The sequence below is a fragment of the Ceratotherium simum genome, chromosome 9 (assembly GCF_057802395.1).
Source record: "Ceratotherium simum simum isolate JZ-2026a chromosome 9, ASM5780239v1, whole genome shotgun sequence".
NCBI classification, from domain to species: domain Eukaryota; kingdom Metazoa; phylum Chordata; class Mammalia; order Perissodactyla; family Rhinocerotidae; genus Ceratotherium; species Ceratotherium simum.
The window spans coordinates 74105402-74125585 of record NC_141908.1 but is presented as its reverse complement, the minus strand read 5'-3'; the positions used below and the strand labels follow the sequence as shown (position 1 = coordinate 74125585).

The window sequence follows — 20184 nt, the reverse complement described above, 5'->3', positions numbered from 1 at the left end:
TTTTCACTTTCCAGATTACTAAGCATCGTTTCAAATGTTTCTTGGCCATTTGGACTTAGTCTTCAGTAAACTCTCTACACCTGTGCTTTGCCTTATTTTCCATTGAATCGAATGCCTTTTTCTTCTCAGTTGATAACAGTTCTGCAGCAAACACAGGGATGCCACACTGAGATCTTGTTTCAATAAAGGGCTCATTCTACAGCTGCATGGCATGTGGTTCAATGACAGCCTTCAGCTGTTTGATTACTCAGGGTCCACCTCAATTCTGAACCAAGGTCATGCTCTTCTCAGGGCAGCCTCTTGCCAATGAATCAGTGAGGCATTGATAGCTGGGGGCAAGCTTTTCTCTTCCCTGGGCAATCTCCAGCCAATGAGCTCTAGCCATTTCCACCACAGCAGGACTCCTCCAACAGGCAATCATTGCTCCACAGCTGCCCCTTGGGCTGGCTGAGATTTTGTCAGGTCTGTATCTGGGCTCCTCTTGCCCAGTCCTGCTCTTCCCCCTTCCCTCTACATGTGTTTCTTTCCAATAAATCTTTTGCACCTCTAACTCCACAAGCTTCTCAGAGAACCCAACGGGCATATTATAGATGTTATCCTTATTATATCATCTGCTTTAATAACATTTTTTTCCAGAACTATTGCTTATTGATTTTGTTTATGGTATCTTTTGCCTATACATTATATTAATTTTCATATTATCACATATATCTCTCTTTTCAGCATTGGTTAAGAAGCACTTTCCAACCCCTAGATTGTACGTGTAATCTTCTACCTTTTCTTGCAAAATTTTTATTGTTCTTTTTGATATTTAAATATTTGGTCTTTCTATTTTTAAATTTAGTTTATATGTGTATATAAGTGTTTATATACACTATATAAGTGTGTACAAGTGTTAAATAAATTTCTAAAAATAAGATGGTGGTCTACTTTTGTCTTCTTCATGAAATAATCTACTCTTCTCACTGAACTGAATTATCCCTCTTATCATATGTTAAATTCTCAAATGTACTTCAATCTACTCTGGGTTGTCTGTTCTGATACCCATCCAATACCATATTAATTTGAATATAGTGACTTTGCAGTATGTTCTAATATCCATACTCCCTCTACATTGTAGCTAGAGGGATTTACCTAAAGTACAAATCTGACTCCCTACTATAAAGCTTTATTAGCTTCTCAGTGCCAGCTGAATAGGGTCCAGGCTCTTTGGTACATGTGGCCACGGGTCCTATCTACATCGCTGGCTTCCTGACTACGCCACTTCTCTTCCTTCATACTCTAGGACTATCAGACTATTTGCAGTCCACTGAATACCACATGCTGTTTCATGCTGTCACATTTGGGTTACATGAAATGTCTTTCTCACCTCTCTTCACTAACTAACCGTTATTCTTTCTTCAAAATTCAGTTCAGACATCATCTTCTCCAGGAAGCCTTTCCAAAACCCATAAATTTTGTACCTATTGTACTATATTGATACACTTTTTAAGTGTGTCTGCCTTCTGCTTTAGACTGTAAAATTCAGGTCTAAGTCATTTTGGTACACTGAGAACTTAACCCAGTGATGATACAAAACAGGCATTCCATAAATGTTTCTTAAACTATTGAACTAGAGCAGTGGTCCTCTGGGGGTGTGGTAAGAAAATATTAGGACTTATATTTATATTTATCTAAGTTGAATAAGAAGTAAATCAGTCTTTGCCTATGTTTAACATGCAGATTTTACTGGTACCATCATTTGGTCCCTATGTGGGAGAATGAGGTATTTCGAGGGAAGATTGGGAGTTCCAGAACATGGAGAAGTTGACAGCACCAACTCATAGCCTGATACATGAACCCAGTTGAATAAATTTAAAAATTATATTTTGTAGTTCAAACTAAACTAACCCAAAATGGGTGAACAGTTTAAAATATTCCTGGAAAACATCATGAAGTAAAGATAATTCTATGAACATTTCACAAATAGCAGAGCTGACCCTTCTCCACTTCCTATACAATGCCATCACTGGCCATATTATGAGGTAAAAACAATGACAATACATCCAACAAGAAGTCAGCAAAAAAAAAAATTGACTTTTTGTTATGTGGATGTACACCCACTTCTAAAAACAACAGAAGGCCCTGAATGGATGTTGTGTCTTAAGATATTAGCTAATGGTAGCATGAAGCCATGACCACTAGCAAAACATTTTAAAGTAACATTTACTTCATCTTTTAAAAATTCTTTTTTGTGTATGTTTTATGATGTGCATAAGTACTAGTAGAGAGAAACATGTATATAATAGATAAACAAATAAATATAAATGATGGGCATCCTCAAAAACCAGCAAGAGTGTGCAAACAAAAGTGTGGAGACACTTACAGAAGAGTGAGGTCCACACGGTCTACTTATATTTTATTAGGTAAAGAAGGTAGAGAAAGTATTCATCGAACATGTTGAGAATAAAGGAGTTTCTTTACAATGAATTAAGTTATGGGGAAAGGATGGGAGGGAAATTAATGGTGGAATCATGGGAAAGGAAGCATGAAGAAGAGTCTAGGAAAGTAAACAGGAGCAAAGCAAAAACCTCATGAAGAGGAATTGGTCCATTCTGATAGGAATCAGCACATTCTAAAGGCATTCAAGCCATTAGAACAATTCAAATTTGTCAAGGTATCTCCCAAGGCATTCTCCTACAATGGACAGCCAGTGCTCGTGTCCACTTTCTCCAAAGGAAAAAAGAGCAAGCTAAAGGAAAGCTTGCATTTTGACTTCATAATCAAATACACTGTACCCAAATTAAGTTAATAAATCCAGTGGGCCAAAGTAACTAGTACCCTAAAAAGAAAACTAAATTAAACTGAGGGTTTTGTGTGAACATATTTGTATTATAAACAAAATAATTAAGTTAATCAACTTTTTAATACTCTTATGGGGAAACAGATCCCAGGAAAAAAAAACAATCAATGAGCACCTATTGAATGTGGGTTTTGTGCTAGGACTTTTGCATACGTTATCTCAATTAATCTTCACAATAGCTAGTAGTAGTAGATGCTATAATCCTTATTTTGGGGATGAAAAACAGAGGTTATATAACTCCCTCCAGGGCACAAAGCAGGGTCAAAATCCAAAGCTCCACCACCACTGAATGACCATGATATAATACTGCCTCTCAAAATTTGACATTACCCAAGCTTATCAACAGATGATGGTCAATGAAGCTCTCGCTTAAATGATGGCTTTAAATTCTAGTTGCTTATAAAATTTCTCAGTGCTTCAAGGAGACCCAACCTTAAACAGATCCAGATATATAATGTAAGGGCAAATACAAACCAAAATAAGAGGCTTAATTCTCCCTATTGAAAATAAGGGAAGAGACTTCTCCCTCTCTTTCTTTCAGAATTTTTCTGTTTCAAATGTACGTATATCTTTATAATGGCTAAATAAGCCTCTTGCCAGTCTCACAACTCAGGAATGTGTCCTCAAGAAACATCTTTTTGAAATGCAAACATCAAGGCAGATAGTCCCCCAATCTCCCAGTTTCATCAAGAAGCCTATGGGGCCAGCCCCATGGCATAGCAGTTAAGTTCGTGCCCTCTGCTTTGGTGGCCCAGGGTTCGGATCCTGGGTGCGGGCCATGCTGAGGCAGTGTCCCACATAGAGCAAGAAGGATGTACAACTATGACATACAACTATATACTGGGGCTTTGGGGAGGAAAAAAAGGAGGAAGACTGGCAACAGATCTTAGCTCAGGGCCAATCTTTCTCAAAAAAAAAAAAAAGCCAACTTTGGTGGTTGCCTTGCTTCCATTTGCAAAACTAATGTAACACCTCCTGTTTTTGTAACACCTCCTGTTACAAACGTATAAAAAGTTTTTCCTCTGGATAAAGCCAATAAGATGGTCACCCCAATTACCAGGTAAAGTTAAGATGAACTATGTGTAATAGGTTGTATCTGCTGGGCTATATAAGAGAGTGAGAGTCCTTTCTGTCTCTGCAAGATCTTAGTGGATTGCCTGTGATGCACACGACAGGTTTCATGTTTACTCTATAATGAAACTGTTTTCTGCCCTTATCACCTTTGTGAAGGGGTTTTCCACATCGGGAGAAGCTTGTTTTTTAATTATATTTCCCCAACGATAACCAATATCGATATTTTCTTGAGCAGGGAATCAACAGAGTACAAACTCATGGGAAGATGTTCTCAAGCCTGCAGTCATTAAATACAATGTGCAATCTGGACTTTCAGTGTCACAATCTTAGGTTACTGAATCTATGCTCTTGGTAGTCATCCCATCTGCAACTTCTGGGCTGCCCTCTTAAGAAAAAAGAAGTTTGAATTTTTCCTGGACTTATTCTGTTTCTATCATATTTTCCTTCAACCAAAAGCAAGCAGTAGTAACCTGCTTAATCCTATTGTGGAGAAAAAGTCATTTGATGGTATGACCTCACTTTAGCATATGCTGTGGTGTGCCCAAATCCCCCTTCAGTACTGAGCCATTGTTCCACCAGATGTTGGGACTGTGGATTGTTCTCACCTGAGTCCTTCTCCAGAAATCGCCCTCAGCGGAAGAAAACAATCTTGTCCAAAGTGAGGTCTCCTCTCTGGGAGCAGCCTGCATCCAATGACTGTAGATGGGTAGAGGGGAGTGGAGAGGATGCGGGGGACCCTGATCTCTCTAGAGACAACTCTGAAGGTCATCCTAGGATTGCTGAGGATTCTGTTGCAACATCACATCAGCTTCTTTTGCTCAGTCCTGCTTCCCTTCCTCTTCTCAGGTGCATTCCCAAGCTCAGGTCCCCAAAAAACTCCTGCATTTCTCAGAGTCTCAGATTTCTCAGAGTCTATTTCCTGAGGAACCCAACTTGCAATGCTCACCAAGACAAAAATTTTTCCAAATGTCAAGCAGTTAACTCATGTCTGAGAATGTGACAGTAAAACATGATGAACATAAACCAGTGTTTCCTGATACCATCTTATAGTACAGGAGCTATATTTACTAGGCAGGGCTGCCACTGGCCCATTCAGCACCTTTTTATGAATTAGAAAAAGGCCCTCTCATTGAATGGATGGGGGCCTGTGGCTACATGGTTATGCGAGTGGAGCGGCAAGGGCTGGATTTCAGCCTGCTAGCTCCTTTGGCCAGACACCCTTAGGCATCGAGTAATCTACACAACAGTACATGATGGCCTCTTTTAGATCAGAGGGCACCAAGGGAACAATTGCCCACTACTCAAAAACAATGCAGTTGCTGGAGGAGAGTGGACAAGTAACAATTTAATTCAACAAATGTTTATACACACGTTTGAAACATCATGGATAGAAGGACATTAGGGATATGAAATATTGCCAAGATGCCTAAAGGTGTAAGAAAAATGAATTAAGAGGTGTCATGATAGTAGTGAAAATACCGCAAGCATCTGAAGGAAACCAGAACATGTCACCCCAAAATATGTCTCCTTGACATACTAATTATTTTGAGTTGAAGGCAATTAAGAAGCAGTAAACGCAGAAAAAGCTCCTCCTTTTCTGCCTAAAGGCAGGAAATAAATGCTCCTTCTACTGGAGACAGATTCTTATCAGCCCAGAGAAAGGTACCAGAGGAATCTGCAAACAAACCTTGTTAAACTAACCCTTATCTTCCTAGTTACTTCTTCACCATTTGCTATTTCTAGCCCAAACCCCTTGGTCTTGTCAATTTCTCATAAATTTATTGTTTCTTTCTCTAAAACATATAAAAGCTTCCTGCTCTGTTCACTTCTTCAGGTCTTCATTCTCTTGTGAAGGCTCCCATGTACATGTAAAAATTCAATAATATTTGTATGCTTTTCTCCTGTTAATCTGTCTTTGTCAGCTTAATTTTCAGACCCAGCCAGGGACCCTAAGAAGGTTAAGGGAAACTTTTTCCTCCCCTACAGATCAAATCTAAGCATGAGATAAGAATGGAAAGAGGACAAAAATCAGCCATGTTAGTGGTCAGGAGGTGAGAGCAGGTAGGTAAGGGTTCAATAAAGGGGGACAAGACAGGGCAAACACTAGGCCTGAGTCTACAGTGGGCAATATGTTCTGGGTGATCATTTCTATACTGAAGTTTTGCTGTATGTCTTATTTTTGTATATAATAATGTTATTTGCTCTTACTGAAATATCTGAGAATGTTCAAAGGATTTTGCAAGTGAGATGTTCCAAACATACAGTCTTCCCCTGAAAAGCAACTGAAAACATGTGCATAATTATCAAACGATACTCGTGTGAATGAATCAAGAAAAAGGTTCTCTGGCAATGACGGACTGATTGTTCTTCACTCTCAGTCCAGAAGGAAGAGTAAAATGGTGAGGGGTGGGGGAAAAGTGCAAGTTGGAGTGAGGGTTGTCTGTTCATTTAGTCTCTTATTCTACAAATATTTATTGAGTTCCTACCTTATACTGCACAGTGAGTTCTATATTGTATATTCTTGTGTCTAAGTAATTTTTCAAAGTAAACAGCATAATCAAATAAACCAATTGATTTTTACAAAGAATTTTCCAATACACCAGATACCGCTCTAGTCTACACCATCTCTGTAACATACTCTCTAAGTGTTAAGTATTGTGTTCCCTGTAGAGGAAAGATCTGAACCGACCTCTTTGCTTCCTTGAGGCAGATTTTTTTTTTTACTCCCATCACTCACCTCTCCTATTTCAAATATGTAACCAACATAGAGAAAAAGAAAGCACCTAATAATCCTCCAAAATACAATAGGTTAATAGACTTGGGAACAAGAAAGAAATAAGATGGAAGCAGAGGAATCTTCTAAACATGTCTTTTCATGCTGTTTTATCTACCAAGTTAAGTCACTCCCTGGTCTAGGCTATCTCTGCACCCGGCAACTCTTCTACTGCTACACGGAGCACATGGAGTTTATAAACTTTCTATTAACTTAGCTCCTTCTCCCACTAGACCTGGGCTGCTGGCAAGCAAGAACCAGGTCTTAATCCTTGCCATATCCCCTGCCTTCGAGTAAACGCTGGTCCACAGGATGGATGCCAATGGTTACCTAGGCCTATAACCTAGAGAATGCATCAAAAGGGTTATCAAGAAAAGGACTGCCTGAAATAGATACTAGGAGTTAGACTCTGTAGCTAGAAAACTCAAAGCAAGAATCGAAGAACTGCCAGTGAGTGAAGGCAAACAAGGAGAGCAGGCTTGGGCAAATCCCTGAAACAAGAACTATGCTCTGAGGAGGCTGTGTGAAGCAAAAAGATGACAATGAGATTCCAGTGCAAAACTAAGAAAATGGGATATTTAGGTTTGCAATATGTTATGTGTTGTACTTTTATATTTATCTTTGTCAGTGTCATCCCCAGTATCTGAAACTTGAGACTTCTGAAGGATCCTCACCAATCCCTCTCCATCATCACTCATGCCCAACAGTCTCAGTTTCTCTCCAGTTTCTTCTTAACCCTTTCCCAGTATTTTATTCCCATTGCTGCCACTTTTTTTTTTAGCTCCCCAATACTTTCACTAGAGTAGTGTTCTCCTAATTCAATTCTGTTTCCAGTCCCTTAAAAACTATTCTATGGTCTGAGAATATCTTCCTAAATTTTGGCTCTGATTCTATAACGTCCTAATTCAATAACCTTCAATGGCCCTCTATTTGCAAAGACCTCCAGAATAAAATTCTAAGTCCTTATTACCATTGTATAAATAACATGGCAGAGTGCACTGTGCAAGGGCAGCAGAGTCAAACAGAACTAAGTTTTGAAAATTGCATCTACCACTTACTAGCCATGTGACTACACAAGTCACTTTTACCCCTCTAAGGCTCAGATTTCCAGAGGGAGAGAGAGGGGATGAAAGCTAAGAAGATTAAAAAAGAATGTGCCACGCCCAGTGCTGGGTACATGACAGGAGCAAGACCTGTATTTCAGCCTTGATGGTGCCCTTACCAGCCCTGGACGCTGTGCTCCTCAAAGCTGTACTCTGTGCTCCCACAGACCTATGATCATAGTTCATATCTTACTTACCCTATTCTGCTTGTATCTTATTTAGTACAAGCATATTTTGATATAATTATTATTTGGAGTAGTTTTTTCTTCCCTTCTAGATTGAAAACACCTCAAGGACAAAGGTTTGATCTTGCACATTGTCTTATCTCCCACAGCACACAGCATTATGTACTGCCTATAATAGGACTCTATAAATGTCTACTAAATTGAATTGAATCATTTTACATGATTTACCCAAGTTTTAAAATAAAAAATTCCTTTTGCTTTAAGAATTAAGAGAAGCAGAACAGAGAATAACCATACTGTAAATACAGTATATCCCGCTAGCACCCAACATAGGCCTTGAAGTATAATCAATGTTCCCTAAACTGTGTTAATTTGTGTGTCACCAACTGAACACCTACTGTGGGGAATACAGTCTTCAAAAGTAAGTGTTTTTAGTCGAAAAAGACTTGGGCAAAAGAGAGGATAGTAATATCTACTTAAATCCATCATTACTACTGGAAAAAAATGCCCAAAGAAATCAGTTCTAATGGTATTGAACAGCAAAACTCTTCTGCTCCAGAATATGCTTTAATTTGAATAGGTTTGTATTCTCTGTTTCCACAGAAACTAAAACCTGAGAAAATGAGCTCAAATTGCATGCAGAAATTATGACTTTTAAGATGCTTTAGCTGAACTGTATTCAGCGGGGGAAAAAAATTATGTTTCCCATTTTATTTCTGGTAAGTAACATGAAGAGCTGATCTTGGAACAGATTACAATGCAGTCACGCTGCTTATTTTTTAACTCCTTATCTTGAAAGTACAATAACCCAAAGTCAAACTTTTAAAATAGAGAGTACAAAAGTTATTACTGACGTAACTTTTAACAGTTGCTGCGACTGATTCTTTAAAAATATATGTCAAAATGCTTACGTTCACGAACTGTTGCCAGAGAGACCCCCGGTTAAACCTTCTACAGCTTTAGACCTTGACCAACTTACTTAACTCCAAATCTTCATCTCCTCACCTGTAAGATGAAGACAACAGGAGCATCTATCTGAGGGGCTGCTGAGGGAATGAAAAGATTAAATGATACTACGGATGAAGCGCTGCGCCGGGCACCAAGGGCGCCATTGACAAATGCTAGCTATAACCATCATCGCCATTATTACGGAAGTTTACCTAGTCGTCATCATTTACAACTGGGTTATATAATATATACGTCGTCAATATGTGATACTGGCGATATATATCATTCTCAGCTACCTTTTGAGAAATACTTTTTCTTTCAAAGGAGACCCCGAGGCTCCCGGCGGCTCTTGCCGCGCGGCCACGGCGCACAGTCCTCACCCTCGGCGCGGTGGCTTCCTCCCGACCGGCTCCGAGGCTGGGCGGCGGGCGCTGCTCCGCGGGTCCCGGCCAGGCCGCCCCGCCCGCCCGGCGGGCATGAGTGACGGCGACAACAGGTGCAGCGCGGCGTCTCCGGAGCACCCGAGTTTGGCGCGTCAGGCCCCGGGGGTCAGAGTTTGGAAACTGCCCTCGTCGCCTGGCACCAGCCTTCCGAAGTCGCCCCTCAGCCAGCGTCCTGTACCTTAGTAAAGCCTGAGGTCACCTCCAACTCTCGAAGCCCACCCGTCCCAGAGGCCGACTTCTCTCCACAGGGGAGGAGAGGGACAGGCGCGCGGCGCATGGAGCTCTGCACGAGCGCTCGCTCGCTCCTCCCCGGCCGCCCGAAAGCAGCCCAGAGGGGCCCCAGAGCCGAGCCCTCGACCGCACCCCCCACGCCCGCCCCGACTCGCCGCACGCTCGGGCCCTGGGACGGCCCAGCTCGGCGACCCCGGGCCACCGCCGAAACCGCCCGCCCGCGCCCCTCCGCGGCTTGCGGCGCCCGCCCGCCCCGCCGCGTCGTCGCCCGCCCCTCCCCACCCCCCGGGGGCAGATTCAGGCCCCGGGTCCGAGCCTGCGCCCCTGCAGCTGCCGCCGCCGCCGCCGCCGCCAGGGGGAGAGAGGCTCCGTCGGGAAACGTGGTGTGGCTTCCTTGGTGTGAGGGCCTTTCAAACTTCAGGTTTCTGGTCGTTTCCCCCGGTGGCTGAGGGGCGTCGAGGAAGATGGAGAGCCAGTGCGGGGCGGTGAGTAGGCGGCCAGGGCCCCGGCCCCGGGGAAGCGGGCAGGGAGCGAGGTGGACTCCGGCCGTGAGGGGCGGGAAGGGCGAGGGCTAGAGCCCAGACGCCGCTCGTGGGGCGGGAAGAAGCGCGGACAGGGTGCCCGTCGACCGCCGCGAAGCGCGGCCGCCTGCAGGCCCGTCGGCTGTGTCGTGGGGTCGGGGAGGTGCGGCCACCGGCCTCGACTGGGCGTAGGCGGGCCGGGGGGCCTCGGGAGCGGGCGGGAGGCCGGGCCCTGTGCGCCAGCCGATCCGGCGACAGAAACAGCTTTCCCGCCGAAACCGGGCTCGGCGGCGTCTTCGACACTCGCTGCATTCAGATGCCGCCCGCCGCGAGGGGTTGCCAGGGCGGCCGACGCCCCCTCTCCCCTACTAATCAGTGGGGACCGGAAGGCCTGAGGGACCACCTGTGGCCCAGGTCGGACCGCACACTCCACCACCGGGTGCGCGCCGAGCTGGTCGGGGCCGGGAGGGGGAGGGGCGGGAGGCCGAGCAGGCCCAAAGGGCCACGGCAGCGTGCCGCCGCGCCCCGCCCCGCGCCGCCGGCAGCCAATCAGCGCGCACCACACGAGCGCCGCGGGGCCGGCTTCGCACAAGGCCGACGTCGGGTCGGTGCGGTTGAGGGTTCCCGACGCTGCTGCTGGCGGGTTCGCGGGGCAAAATTTCTCGCTGGCTGGCCTTCTTTTCCCTCCCGCACTTTGGTGGGGAGGGGGTGGATCCTCATGTCAGCGCCCAAGTTCATGATGACCTGAGGGAGCCGGAGGAAGTTGTCGCCGCGGCCATTTCCACCAGCGCCTCAACTTGGTGGCCGCGGAGGGGAAGGAGCGCCGAGGCTGTGACCACGACGGTTAGCCCGCCCTCTTGCCGTTGTTCTCGCCGGCGAAGTAGACGATAGACTTCGAGGTTAACCCTCAAGGAGAGGAGGCAGAGAGGGACATTACTTTGGTGGAAATTTTTAATAAACTCTTTAGGGCTAGAAGTTTTACTGAGCTAAGGACGCTTAATTCTAACCCAATAACAGCACCTGCCTGGGTGCTTTTCATACATTTGCAGAGTTATTGCCAGTGGAATGTGAGGCTTGCTTTATTGTTTAACTTAGTGCATCGCTAACCTTCTCCGAGGGCCTTAGGTGTTGGCTCTACCTGAGCCTTGTTACTGCTAACATTAAATACTTTCGAGGTTGTTCCTGTTGTTCTTCAGCCCGCTGCCTAATGCTTGGCATATCGTGAGCAGGAGGAAATGATTCATTCGTTTCTTCATTCGTTCAGCAGATATGTATTGGGCACCTGCTATCTGCCGTCGCTGCTTAGATGCTGCAGCGATAAAACAGGCAAAATCCCTTTTCTCATGAACATTACTCTATAGAGACAAACAATTAACATAAGTAAATTACATAGTATGTTGGAAAGTGATAAGTGGTAAGGAGAAAAATAAAACAGTTGGAACCCACAATAGAGCAGGAGCTTTAGAAACATGAGAATGAAGTGAATTGGATGTAAAAAGTTGATATTTTTCTTTTCTCAGTATCATTTAACTAGTTTCTCAAGACTGGAAATAAAGCACTCCACTTCCGGTCACGTCATCCCTCTCTCAATGAAAAATAATGAAGTTGACTTTTATTTAAACAAATTTGAGAACAAATGAGTTCATCTATTGAACTCTTTTTTAGAAGAAAATTTCATGAAGACTGATTTTTTTTTAATTTTGCAAATAGGTAATTTCTACATTTTCTGAGAAAGCAGGCAGAGACAAGATTATAACTACCAGAGCTGTTCTGTTGCCTCTAGCAGTACAAATCCAGGGTTGAAAAATAAGACTAATCGTCCCAGGATCAACCATTCTGGGCACTATGTCCTACATGTAAAGTGACAAGTTACAGATTACCTCCAAATGCCCAGAGAGGATGCTGTTAAGATTGGATTCCCAATTTCTTTACTTGGAAACTACAACATAGCAATTATTAAATGTGATGACTTTTCTGTCGTTTCGTGGATGTTTTTATGAACTCCCTTATTAGGGAGTGTTTTTCCCCCTTAATGCTAGATATGGAATAGAGCCCCTAAGTCCAACCTATAGCCCCATAGTCACCACTGGCCTAGTCATTTCTCTGTACATCTTGCAGAGATTAATTTAGGGATTATGGCTTTACTGGCCAGTGAAGTGAAAGGTGAGAACAAATGTGAAAAAGAACAACTCTGTTACCTAAGTTGGAAATTCCTTTTCATGTATTTGTTTCTCAGATAATTGAAATTATGAACTTCAGACTTTTTGAAGCACTCATTTAGTATGTTAGACTGCCTCAGAAGTCTGTTTAGTGTTCCTGGAAGGAAAATAATTAGCAAGTTCTTGAATTAGATTCTCTTCAAAATTCTTTTCGCAAGTCTTGTTTTTTTCCAGATGTACCTTGAGAGTCTACTATCTTGCCCTTGTGTAAAGGCTTATATGTTAATATGTACTTATTAAAATCTAAATTAGGTCCTTAAAATTGTAAACAGTGAATATGTACTATGAGCTCAATTCTTTGGTATAAAAATTTATACCTATGAGTTAAAGGTGTATAATTTGTTTTTACAAAATCAGTCCGATCTTCAAATTGACAAGTGGATTTAAAAATTTGACTTTAGAGCTGAAAAACAGTGAACTTGAACATCAGAGTTTGTTAACTTGTCAATGCCCTTTAGCCAGAGACCACCCGGAACACATCTGTAGTTTGATCAAGTTGGGTCTGTTGAATTGTTGCAACAAGGAAGAACATACACCATGGAGCCTCTCAGTAAGAGAGTGTTAGAAAAAATTTATTATAGATTTTAGGCTCGTGTTAAGCCCTTTTTTAGAGAGGGTTTAAGGAAGAAGGGCTTTACTCTGAAATTCGTGTTGTCAGGAAGTGGGAGTAATTCTGTGATTGGGTATGTTAATTCTTATCTAGAAGGCAAGAAAAATAGATCTAGGCTAAAGCTGTTATTGATAAAGAAGGAGCAATCCCTCATATCAGCCAGGATAGAGGATATTTGGTTATTCTTGTGGTTTGGACAGTGCTTTTGTTTTTGTCAGTGTTCAGACATGATTATGGAGTGGTCTTGTTTTTTGTCTTGATGCATCACAGTCACAGAGTAGCCTTGCCTGATGTTGGTGTTGTGTTCATGAGAGACCACCACAGCCTCGCTGTGAGTTCCAAGCCAACTCCCAACAACATCAGGAGCTAGTTGGTTGTGCCAGGCCAGCTCCTAGCCGTCCAGGGCTGCTTTTGTCTTTCTCAAACTTCTTTTTGAATTTAATAGTCCTCCTTAATATTTATAATATTTAAGTAGTATATTTAATAATAGTTAACATAAGTATATTTAAATAATATATTTGACATTTAAGATTTTCTCTGTAGTAGATTCTACATTTCCTATATTTGTTTCCCCACAAGTTATTAGCTCTAATTATAATTTTCATAATATTAGAATAAAATTAAAGTCTAAAATATTGCATTTGTCTAAATGATTCATCTTTTTGAAAAATATGTGTTTTCAGCCTGCATCAAAACTTATACCCAGTGCTAAAAGCTTAAAAGAGTTTTATTTTACAGCAAACATCAAATCAGACGCAAACAGATTCATTATCTCCATCCCCTAATCCTGTGTCACCTGTGCCTTTGAATAACCCAACAAGTGCCCCAAGATATGGAACAGTGATCCCTAATCGCATCTTTGTAGGAGGAATTGACTTTAAGGTACCTATTTATGCATGTAACATAGTGTATTTTTTGCATTAGAAGTTATTTTATTTCTCAGAAATTGTTTCTTTGTGCAACTATAAAAATAATAACATATTTGCTATTTGCATAATGAGTAGTAGGTTTCAAATTGTCTTAATATCGAGAATCTTTTCAACAACAATGGAGGTTAAATAGAGCATACATAATTGTCCCATTTCACATACAAGGAAATTGAGGCTCATTGTCTTGTCTGTAGGCTCCTAGCTACTTAGTGACAGAGTGAAGACTAGAATCCTAGTTTTCTGACCCATAACTCCGTATACCTTATTTCCCATGCCACACTAATTGTACTTTCTTGCACAGTACTCCAATAGTCCAAATAATGAGTGATTACAATTTTCAAAAGAAGACTCAGTTAAAAAAAACACACATGAAACTTAGTCCTGTAAAATCTTGTTTCTTTTTTGTGTGTGTGTGTGAGGGAGATCAGCCCTGAGCTAACATCCGTGCTAATCCTCCTCTTTTTGCTGAGGAAGACCGGCCCTGAGCTAACATCTATTGCCAGTCCTCCTCCTTTTTTTCTTCCCCAAAGCCCCAGTAGATAGTTGTGTGTCATAGTGACACATCCTTCTAGTTCTTGTTTCTTTCTTGCAACATTTATCTCAGATTCCTGAGTAACCCCCTAGACTTCCATCTTTTGCAAATTGCTTTGTAGCGCCTAATTTAGAATTGATCACCAAAAAAGGCCTATGTTATTTTTAGAATAAAGAATCTTAGCAGTAATATATTTAAATAATGTAATCAGCCATTTCCCTTTCAGAGAGGCATAGTTTGTGAGATGCCTGCAGCACGCTACACCTATAGGAAAGGCAAGCATGAACACTTTAAGTGGATTACCCTTACTTCCAAGTGGATATATAGAAGGATTTCCAAGCTTCCCTATTACATATTAGAAATTACGGAGAGAGCTGTCTTTCTTAATTAGGAAAAAAATCCTTGTGCCATTAGGGTATGATATTTGACATTTATAACTCACCATTTCACTATAATCAGTCTGTCACAATTTGGATAGAATTACTTTTTTCCTGCTCAAGAGAAATGTTACACTTAGTGCTGTCAAAATAATGAGTCTTAAGCAAGTATGTGATTGGTTTACTAAAAATAGAAATGATTTATTATGAAACGCTTATTTTTAAAAAGATTTTCTGTTTCTATGGAAAATATTAATGGCTGAGCATAAATATTCAAGTTAAGTATTCTTGTTCAGAATTTATTTGTATTGCTGTAGCTTAGTGTATTTTTTAAATAAATCATCAATAAATGTAAACATTTGTATGGCTAGGTTATTCTAGGTTACTGGAGCCTATCTGCTATGATATGAACTTTGGGAGACCATTGTTACAGTGCAGTCATAGCTTTAAGGTAACTGTTAGGGTTCCCTTTCTTATACCTTTTCCAAAACCACAGATAAATGCCAGCAAGGAAATAGTTTATTGTAGGAGCAAGCAGTCTCAAACTTTTTAAAACTCTTCCTTTTAGAAGTTTACAGCCCATCCCTCATAATATTTAATCATCTTGACTTTCTGTTCCTTACTTTTCAATGAAGAAGTGGAGCTGCAAAACTGAGCTAGTGATTCTTCTGCCAGACAATGTTTTGAATTAATTTGTTTTCAGATCTCTAATAGAAATCCTTATCCTGGCATTGATTCCATTTTGTGTTTATTGAAATAAGAGGCATTCGATTATTCTTAGATTAACTCAGTATTTGTCATCATCTAGTTTAACAGGCTTTAGTTACAAACTAAAAACCAATAATGTATGTAAGTAGTGAGGAACTCAAGAGGTGTAGCTCTACTGTTAGGCATGTCTTTTCCTATGTATATGAAGAAAATTTTTTTCTAGGGATATTTAGAGTTCCTCTTGGGGGCAGTTACAGTTGAACCAGAAAATGAAATTACAATGAATTTAGTGTGAGTACTCTAGGAAAAGGTGTTATGAGTCTATTATGAGACTATTTCAATTAAAACCAGATATGCCAAAACTATCTTTGTAGACATCTTGTACGTTATAGTCTAATTATGACTCAAATTTTTATTTTGAATGTTATCATAATGTCTGTATTTAGCTGAAATGTATATCAAGTACAGATAAAGCAACTAAAAACTTTAAATCTTGTAGCTGCTTCATTGTTATCACAAATTGAGTTCAAGTACTTTTGGAAATATGTTATTTTCCTAAGACCTTACTCTTCTGGAGACAATGCTGATTAAAATAGAGTGACTGGTGTAGGCCAACATAACCTAATTGCACTGCCATGACTGGGCTTCTGTAAGCCGCAAGGACCAATCGTAATATGCCTTTACTTTAGTTATAGCCATGCCTAATTCACATTATTTTTTTAAAAACTGGCCAACTAGAGAATAAGAATTCCTTTAAACAGTAAGCTTTCTTTGTAGTTTTAAACAATTCTGCTTCAAGTTTTTTTATTGATATGTAATAGTTTAACAACATAGTTACTGCATAAAGCGAAGTATTTATATTGATTTTAATAACCTGTTGGTTTCATGCCCTGTTTTTATGATGAGAGGCATTCTTATATCCATATTATTATTTATTTATAAATTTTCTGCCTCCAAAACAAGCATGAGAGTTGTTTCAACTTTTATCAACTAAAAAAAATTTTTTATGTTCTCTTTTTATGCCATTAGACAAATGAAAATGATTTAAGAAAATTTTTTTCCCAGTATGGGTCTGTAAAAGAAGTGAAGATTGTAAATGACAGAGCTGGAGTGTCCAAAGGGTTAGTATCACTATAGATAGTATGTAGAATTAACAAGTGTATTTTTATTGGATTACTAGGTTTTGTATGCTAACTTACTTTGATTCCATTTTTTAAAAAGAGAATTTCATACCCTCTTCTTTCTTCCTACCTTTTGATCTCCTATTTCGTGTGTGTGTGTGTGTGTGTGTGTATGTGTGTATGTATGTATTTTGGAGGGAGGGGGACACAATAATATTCCTTAATTTGTTGGGAAGTTATTCTTGCATGGGCTGAGGGACCATTCAGTGTTAGGTAGCAAGCATTTAATGTTGAGTCGCTAATGTCCAGTAGCTAAGGAACCAGAAGCTGAAGGAATCAGATACTTTTGGAATTGTATACCTGCTTTACACTAGAGAGCTTTATTTGAAAAAAGCTGACACAGAGGAATGTCTGTAGATTGTGCCTCAGAGACCTAATTAGTGGACTAATTTGGGAAATATAATTCTAATGAGAATGATTTTTAATTGCTGAATCAAGGAGAATTAAAATTGAGAAGGAAGCAGTAGGATTTGTCTAGAAATGTCTAATGACCGTAGAAATGTTTTGGTGGATTGGTGTATACAAACGCCAAATTTCAGACAAGAAAAAGATAGTTTACATAGTATACTCACTTAAGAAGTTTGACTGCAGAGTTAAAGAAAATAAAATGGTAAGGCAGTGGAGATCAATAAAGAATTGTGTTTGTTTTCGTGAAAGAGAGGCAAGACATGCATATTTATAGGCATAAGAGAAGAGACCAATGAGGTGGATAAAAAATTATATTAGTAGGAAACAACATGTAAGTGTGACAAGGGGGCACTTTGGAAGAGATGGGATCCTACGGAGAGGTTATTTTTAAAGAAATGAGATACTTCCTCAGACTGACAAACAGTATTAGGATGAAGTGAGATTGTACCTCTTTGGTTTGGCTAATAAAATTTGCAATATCTTGGTAATATCCATTTTTTATCGTTGAAAAATATCCATAGAAATGTAAACTGTATTTCTTGCCTTTTCCCCTGGGTGGTGTATGTGTTCTACCAAAAAATTTAGTGTAAAAATATTTTCTTAACCCTTGTTTAATGTTTGGGCAAATAGAAAAAGAAAAATTCCTTTGTTAGAAAAACAAATTTTATATATAATACAGTAATTGAACTGAAGAAAATAGTAGTCAAGATATTTAGTACTACTCAAAAGAGTTTCCTTAACTAAAAAGAAGTTAAACTTTGGGGGGAATATACCTTTTATTTCTTTTGTTTCTTTTCGTCTACCTATTTTGGCTTTTTGGACATGGCATACGTCGTGTATTTGTTTCTTGAACATTATGTGAATTATACTCTGAAAGTAAGAATTATATGTAAAAAGCAGATATAAAGTCTGGGTTATATATATTTTTAATTGATTTTGTTTGGAAAATATACTAATAATTACATTATCAGTTTATATGTGCTAATAATAGTAAATAATATGTCTGTAAACTCATTTACCAATCTAAAAATATTGTGTTTAAATTTTTAAAGTTTTTTTCTACTTTGATTTCCTATTTAAGCCAGTTTTTTATCTTAAAAGGAGATTATTGCTCTAGACTGAAATTCATTGCATCCTGATTCGTAAGTCAGAACATGAATCTCTCATGCTTTCCTGCGTAACAGCCCAGATCTGAAAACGTTTTGAAATCCCTCTTTTTTTTAATTTCAGTCCCCTGACTCTAAGAGGAGGTGACAGTGTTAAGTTGTGAATGATTCTCCTAAGTTTTGCATGCTGGTGCACCATAGAAAAAGGCTCACTCCTACAGTGGCCCATTCTTAAAAAACAAAAATTTTTTAAATCTTTGTATAATGCTAATATAATGTCCTAAGAAAATATTTAATACATTTACTTAGGTATGGTTTCGTCACTTTTGAAACACAAGAAGATGCACAAAAAATTTTACAAGAGGTAAGATCTTTTGGTGTATTTAACTTCATTTTCGGAACTTCTTTCTTTGAAACTAATCCTTTAAGGTATTTATTTTAATAGTAGGGTTCCAGTGCAAGGATCAATTGCTAAAAAGGAAATTTTTTAACTTATTTACATCTTAAGATTGACATTGGTCTCCAAAAAAATAGAATTAAAGAGTAACTTTATCTGCAGAAAAATTCCAAATCGTTACATGAGTATGGTTGTGAAGTTGTGATATAATTTTTCCCTTTATTTGCTTATACTAATAACTTGGGGATGTATCTTTTCTGAAGTGTTAATAGCACTTTGGATTCCTAAAAACACTACAAATATGAATTCCTAGAGTGAGGTTATCTGAGATTATTTCACTGCTATGAAAAACTATATAAACTAAGAGCATTCATAGAAAAAATCTATAGCCTGCAGTTCAGTGTAATAACTTTAAATTTGATGAACGTAACATTTAATTTTTTTAGGAAAAAATAGAATTTAAATTACATATTATTAAATTACATGCAGTCGATTCTCATTATTCATAGTAGTTGTGTTCTGTAAAGTCACCGCAAACACTGAATTAGCAAATATTCAACTGCTGCTCCAAGAAGAAATACAGGACTAGGTTCCTGCAAGCTTCTGGTCACAATATTTTCATCAATCAATCAATACATAACTTTGTTTTATGTGTGTTTCTGTTGAAAGACGTCGTATCTAATATATATTGTTGTTTCATTAACATTGACTTCATGGCCAACAGCACAATAACTCGTACCTGAATTAAGCCCATCTAACACATATTTTCTGCATAAGGCACATGACAGTCTTCTTGCCCTTAGAAACACTAGCCAGCACGTCAGCACTATGCTTGAGGGCTATTTTAAATAACAAAATCACCAACGTAAAACACAAAAATGTGAAAAACATGGCACTAAATAGAACATGAAAGGGGACACTTGTTTACAGTACAGGAGCTGAAACAAGAAGACAGCCTTGTTTGACCTCAGCTGAGACCGTGTGTGTCAAGAAACTTTTTTTTTTAACTGACGTAACACTGCTTTATAAGATTATATAAATTTCAGGTGTACATAATTATATTTCAACTTCTGTATAGACTGCATCATGTTCATCACCAAAAGTCTAGTTGCCAGCTGTCACTGTACACATGTGCCCCTTCACCCCTTTCACCCTCCGCCCACCTCCTTTCCGTTTGGTAACCGCCAGTCTGTTCTCTGTATCTATGTGTTTATTTATTTGTTTATCTTCCACATATGAGTGAAGTCGTAAGGTATTTGCCTTTCTCTGTCTGACTTATTTCGCTTAGCATAATACCCTCAAGGTCCATCCATGTTGTTGCAAATGGCAAGATTTTGTCTTTTTTATGGCTGAGTAGTATTCCGTTGTATATATATACCACATCTTCTTTATCCATTCATCCATTGATAGGCACTTAGGTTGCTTCCAAATCTTGGCTTTTGTGAATAATGCAGTCAACTCATATTTTTCACCTCTCCGCTCATGTCCACTAATAACCACTAAATTGCCAATGAGTATTGATTTGGAGGTTACAAATAAATTTTAGTGAATAGGCTAATTCCCAAATACAGGATCCATGAATAGAGGATTGACTATT

At 39.7% G+C, this 20184-nt stretch overlaps 2 protein-coding genes across 4 annotated transcripts in view; one reads left to right on the top strand and one right to left on the bottom strand.

Annotated features, from left to right (window-relative positions):
* PLCL1 (phospholipase C like 1 (inactive)) overlaps nt 1–9543 on the bottom strand; it is a 326580-nt gene extending 317037 nt beyond the window's left edge. Inside the window, exon 1 of one of the 2 annotated variants that reach the window (XM_087435551.1) lies at nt 9222–9543. The gene's annotated coding sequence lies outside the window, so the exon portion shown is untranslated. The remainder of the gene's footprint in view (nt 1–9221) is intronic. The other variant, XM_087435550.1, reaches the window with a different exon arrangement.
* A 338-nt stretch (nt 9544–9881) lies between these two features.
* Nucleotides 9882–20184, top strand: part of BOLL (boule RNA binding protein) — a 65893-nt gene continuing 55590 nt past the window's right edge. For both annotated transcript variants that reach the window (XM_087435548.1, XM_004426768.3), the window contains exons 1-4: nt 9882–10084; nt 13688–13831; nt 16525–16616; nt 18500–18554. In XM_087435548.1, the coding sequence (XP_087291674.1) occupies nt 10064–10084; nt 13688–13831; nt 16525–16616; nt 18500–18554 (312 nt within the window). In that variant the 5' untranslated portion in view covers nt 9882–10063. The remainder of the gene's footprint in view (nt 10085–13687; nt 13832–16524; nt 16617–18499; nt 18555–20184) is intronic.